Genomic DNA, 5,494 nt, shown 5'->3' on the forward strand with positions numbered 1-5,494 from the left:
TAGCTTTAGAAAATAGAAATAATGCAAATCTTAATCCAACATAAGCCCATCATGTTGTCTTAAATCTTTTAGACCAGGATCCACTTCTTTTATTTATTTGGTATTCGAAACTCACTAACTAACTAATCCAGGTTCGCCAGGTACGCCCACCAAGAGAGTGAAACGCTCCTTACCAAAATTCTCAATTCCGAGGGCTCTAACCCATGACTTCAATGATTAAGGATGAAAGAACCAAAGGCAGATTTAGGATTTCAGTTCTATGGGTTCAGCTTTTAATGTTTTTAGCATTAAAATCATTATCTTTTTAAAGTTATAGGTTCATATTGCAATATTAATGAATTTTTATATATATATTTAGGATCCGCGTCAAAAGTACTGGTTTCAGTTGAACTCGATGCCGAGACATTGCATCTGCCTCCCAAAGGAACCCACCATCCTAACGCATCTCTTGATTGTGGTTCCACTTGTTTGGATGTCTCAACGTTCACCCACTAAATGTTCTTTTTGAGCTCAAAACCAACATCATCCACTGTTTTTAATATAAAGTATTCTTAGTTCTGTGCATTTTGATGCAGGTTAACATGCAACCATTGTGTCTTACATGTTGGGAATCAATATGCCCCGAGTATACCTCAGAAATTAGAAGTACATCACAATGATTGAGGATTTAATTAATAGATTAGTTCTAATTAAGTAGTTATGCATTGCAACAGTCTTATACAGACTACCTATAGTGTTAACATCTAACTGTAATTGTCAAAAAGCTAATTCTAGGTTCTATTAAATGTGGATTTAATTAGCCGCAAGTTTTTAGTTATATCATTATTACAATGGGAAGTAATAAGGCTATAATTCTTTTCGGGTATGTACCTTTATTTATGTTTTTTCTATTTTTTAATTAATCGAGAATCTTTCTAGGAAAATCTCTCCGAGAAAATGCAATTCATCAAGTTCAATTTAGGTGCACCTTGCTTTTGATTTTTTGTTTTTTATTTACGTAATTTTTTTTACAATTAATTAGCTAGTGGAGCATTGATCAACGATCATAGCTGAAATTCATTGGTGGAATAAAACAATTTATGTTCCACATTAGATGAATTACATATAAAAGACTCGAAAAGAGTCATTAAAATACAAATAATGATGTCAACTTCTTATCTAAAGTGATATCTAATGTCAATTTCTTCTTTTTGTTTCTGATTTCTTTCTTTTCCAGCTACAAAAAGTTGTTTCATCCTGCTTTCTAATAATAAGATCAAGAGCTGTATACAAAATTGAATAGAAAAAAAAAAAAAAAACTGTCAAAGAATTCCTAGAAAGAATGTGAAAGAATTCCTATGTCATTTTTTACTATTCACAATGTATGAATAAATGATATCTAATCCTATGTCATTACTATGAGTTTCCGCGACTGAATTTAGAATCATTTACAAAATGGAGAGGAATGTGTTCTTGAGTCATGAGGTGAATGCAGAAAAGGGTCTTGCATTTCTCTACTAAAACTCGTCGGGGTTGATGGCCTCGAATAAAAATTGAGACGACGAGCACTTCTAGGGGACAAGTTCGCTTCTTCTAATGCATGAGATTGTAGCTGTGAAGGGTAATCTCTCAAGCATCCGATTCGCGGTCCAGCTCCAGTACTCCATTTACAAGACAATTGCTTTCCTAATTGAAATGACTTCATTTCTTTGTGTGAATTTATCCTCTGTAGTATACATTCTTGTGGAATTGTCTCTTCTTTACTTTCTTGTTCCTCTGCTGATTCATATCCATCTATTGGTGATTCTAGTTTAACAGATTCACTTTCATTCTTTAATCTCTCTAGTAAATCGTCGTGTCTAGGAATTCGTAGATTAGCCAATTTGTTACTGAAGCTATGAGATGATCTTAACTTGTTATGTGGTGAAGCAGCAGGCATCGTCGCTTGTTCTTTCAACTCATTTTTCACTGAAGTTGAGTCTTGTGATGTAATATCCGGACCATCTTTTTGAGTTATTTCGTCATCAGAAGCGTTATCTCTGAAGTATACACCACTCTTCTTGCCCATAGAATCATCTTCATCATCGACAGAATCAAGCTGCATAATGTGATATACTAATTAGCATTGGAACTTAAAATGTTACAGAAAATCATGAATCTGACTTTAAAGTGCAAAATTATGTACCTTAACATCATTAAGGTCCACGTCGTTCTCCCTTAGAAACGAAATCAAGTCTTGAAAGTTTTCTGGAGTAGGTCGATAATGTCCACTATGAGGCCAGACAGCCTGTTGAAAAATAGCCAAATGAACACAGAGTTAGCATCGAAAGAATGTTCATCGTATAATTTTAGGTTTCGAGTGACTTGAATATTGTAACTATACCTTCAATTCTCCTTGTTCCACAACTATCCTTCCAGCAGCTAAAGTGGCGCCCCCGGCCAAGAAACTTGAATGCTGAAATGATCCTTTCTTTTTCTTCCCAACATATAAGTTTTTAGATGTGCTAAGTACAAATATCCACTTAGCACCTTTTGGTTCACCAGTTGTGTCAAGTAGCTTTCCTGTTTCTTTGTAGAAAAGCTTCCCATCTTCCACTACAACTTCATAAGCCTTTCTTTCCATCTGTTGACAAATAAAACTTTAAAATTTAAGAACCATGTAATCCAAAGATGCAACAAGTTATTTATGAAAGATTGATAGAAGGACTAAAGACATACCGGACCAAGGTACTTGATGCATTGCTGCTGAAGTTTCCATCGTGGGCATTTATCGACAACATTCACTTCTTTGCCTTCTCCTATATCCAACCTGCTTCAGAGAAAAATGATTAGCAAATGACAAGAATTATATGTTCATGATCATAACAAATGTATAAATTTGACTAGACTTACCAGTAGAAGAAGGGCTCTTTACTTTGAGAATGCAACCATTGAACATAATAGAAATGCAAGTTGTGTCCATAACGATGTCTTGGATCGATCTATTAAACACAAAGCACCTCAATATTAGTGTCAGATGATACATAATTAACCAAAATAACAAAATCAAAGTAGCATAGATAATTTGCTTACAGCTTCAAGCCAATGTTGTAAAGCAAGTTTCTGTGCTTTGCCATTCTTAGATAAGCCTTTGCCTACCTGAATGAACAAGAAAAACAGTTAGTAAATCCACAAATTCTATTGGAAATTTTAAGAATAACATACAAAAAATGATGTGATCCAAGTTTACCTTGGCAGCTCTAGTTCTTGCTCTTGACCAGCGCGAAATTGCAGTCTCATGTTTCTCAAGATCAAAAAATGAAATAGAACTATGTTTAAGTTCAGCAAAATCTAATAGTTTCCACCTGAAACAAATTGAAAATTGTATCATAAAAATCTGATATCAATACAATCTTTTAACAGGAAGGAGATCTTCTTATAGAGAAAAAACACATACCAACTTTGCTCAATGAGTACTGCACAATCTGCTAATTTTCGTCTAGTCCGAAAACTCTTGTACACTTTCTGCAATTTCACAGCTGCCTCATGTTTTGGGCTGCTACTATATACCAAAGGCGATTTCGGAGTTTCTTCGTTCATGCTAAACATGTCCATTGCATTTTCCTTTGTCTTAAAACTGACAGATTTTTCTATCAACATATTTCCTGAACCATCTGATTGCATTACAATGGGTTCAGAATCTTGGCTTTTGAAACTAATGGAATGTAACAGTGTCTTCTGTTCATTATCACCAAAGTTGATAGACTTTACAATGATAGATTCAAGACTGTTTTCCAAATCACTATGTGAAGAAAATGGGCACGAAAACGATATCCCCATACGACTTCAGAATGGATCTTCAACAGATTATTAGACCTGAAATCCTGTTATAAGAAGAAATATTTTTAGTTGAATAATTCAGATTTGGATCTAATGCCAAATGTAAGCATATAATGTAAAACTTGAATACCATATTATGCAGCTGTATTAATAACCTTTAGACTATGAATATCAAATGAAACCAACTCTTGTACTAATAATTAAACAAAAGAAGAAATTTACAAAAAATTGGACTGGTCAAAAGAGATACTGTTACTTCAAAGAAAAGCAGAGAATGTTTCAAACAAGAAAGGAAGAAACAAAGTGTAGACTTATTTAACATTATAATCCATTGGTAAATATAAAAAATGAGATAAAATTTTTAACATCTTAAACACCTCATAAACTAGATCATAATCATAATATATATACATAGAAAAACTTCAGACACGCCATTTCAGAAAATGATCATAATACACACATATACACATTACAAAAAGAATATGTCTGCAAATCACAGATCATGCATCCAACTAGTCAAAAAACAGAATTTCAAGAACTACTATCATTATTTTCATAAGAAACCAATACAGAAAATAAAAATAAAAATAAAAAAAGAGTTATCTTACCTCAATGCAAGAAGCTGTATGAATCAAGAAACTGGAGATGAAGTAAATATACACAAAAACAGAGTAATGGTGGGTTAATATATATGGGATAAGAGAAATCAATTGGCTTTCTTTTGTTCTTCTGAGCAATTCTAGTTGTGTAACAACGTTGTTGTTCTTTACACTGATTGCTATGTGCTGATTTATATATATAGTACTAATGAAGAGGAAGAAAGGAAATTGAAAGAGAAAGAGACATACACATAAACACACACATACACATAGGGGCTGTGTTAGTTGGACGAGTGGGGTAAGCACGTGGAATAGACTTTGGGGAATTAAGACGCTATAAATTTGGAATTTTTTAACCAATTTTTACTCTTTCAAAGTAATGGAATTCTTTAACCATTTTTACTTTTTCAAAGCAAAATTATTTTTTTTAAACCACTTTAGTTTTCCTCTTTCAACTTTTATATTGAGTTTTCAAATTCTCTATTTGTATACAATCAAAATCGGACTTGCCTAATTTTGTATGGCTGATCGAAGCCGGGGTGGCAGACCAAGGCTCAGTCCCGTGTTGTATCGAACCATAGCACGGAGATGGATTGTTAAGCTCGTGAATCAGTGACCGATCAAGATCGAGACCAGCCATGGCCGAGACCAAAGCGAGATGGAGATCGAGCGAGATCGAAGGAAGCCTGCTAAGTCGAATAACAGAAAAGCCAAGATATCCGTGACCGGGCAAGGATCGTGAAAAAAATCTCGGCACGTATCAAGTCAAGACCGGTTGTTTAGTCAATCATGGGTTTCCTTCTATATGTAGAATTGTACCATAAGTAGAATTCATCTACTATATAAAGGGGTTCTAATCATTTTGTAAATATCATATTCACAGACAACAAAGCAATATATTACATTTTCTCTTTTGAGCTCTGTTGTTCAATCCATACTTTCCATTAGCAAACTCAGTTGGATCGAGGGCGATCTAGCTCGAGGGACATAATCGATCATTATATTGGTTTGCTTTATTTTACAGTTAATTTCTAACATTAATTCTCATATTTACCAGTTTGTGCCAAGTGAAATCACATATCTTTAAAACCACTTAT

At 33.9% G+C, this 5,494-nt stretch overlaps 1 protein-coding gene across 1 annotated transcript; it reads right to left on the reverse strand.

Moving 5' to 3' along the window:
* Positions 1 to 1,141: 1,141 nt before the first annotated feature.
* On the reverse strand, positions 1,142 to 4,660 carry LOC109218751 (IQ domain-containing protein IQM2-like). The gene is made up of 9 exons (XM_019383136.1): positions 4,407 to 4,660; positions 3,416 to 3,842; positions 3,209 to 3,323; positions 3,052 to 3,117; positions 2,872 to 2,960; positions 2,698 to 2,788; positions 2,363 to 2,602; positions 2,165 to 2,266; positions 1,142 to 2,077 (listed from the first exon to the last, which is right to left on the reverse strand). The coding sequence occupies exons 2-9, from the start codon at positions 3,796 to 3,798 to the stop codon at positions 1,424 to 1,426; spliced, it is 1,740 nt and encodes a 579-aa protein (XP_019238681.1). The 5' UTR covers positions 3,799 to 3,842; positions 4,407 to 4,660; the 3' UTR covers positions 1,142 to 1,423.
* Between the last annotated feature and the right edge of the window lie 834 nt (positions 4,661 to 5,494).

This window comes from Nicotiana attenuata, unplaced genomic scaffold (assembly GCF_001879085.1).
Source record: "Nicotiana attenuata strain UT unplaced genomic scaffold, NIATTr2, whole genome shotgun sequence".
NCBI lineage: Eukaryota > Viridiplantae > Streptophyta > Magnoliopsida > Solanales > Solanaceae > Nicotiana > Nicotiana attenuata.

Excerpts from the sequence above, each read along its gene's own strand:
- LOC109218751 (XM_019383136.1), bottom strand. The coding sequence starts at position 3,798 with ATGGGGATATCGTTTTCGTGCCCATTTTCTTCACATAGTGATTTGGAA. Across the intron at positions 3,118-3,208 it reads CAAGAACTAGAGCTGCCAAG|GTAGGCAAAGGCTTATCTAA; the intron begins GTAAACTTGGAT and ends TTGTTCATTCAG. Across the intron at positions 2,603-2,697 it reads GCATCAAGTACCTTGGTCCG|ATGGAAAGAAAGGCTTATGA; the intron begins GTATGTCTTTAG and ends ATTTGTCAACAG.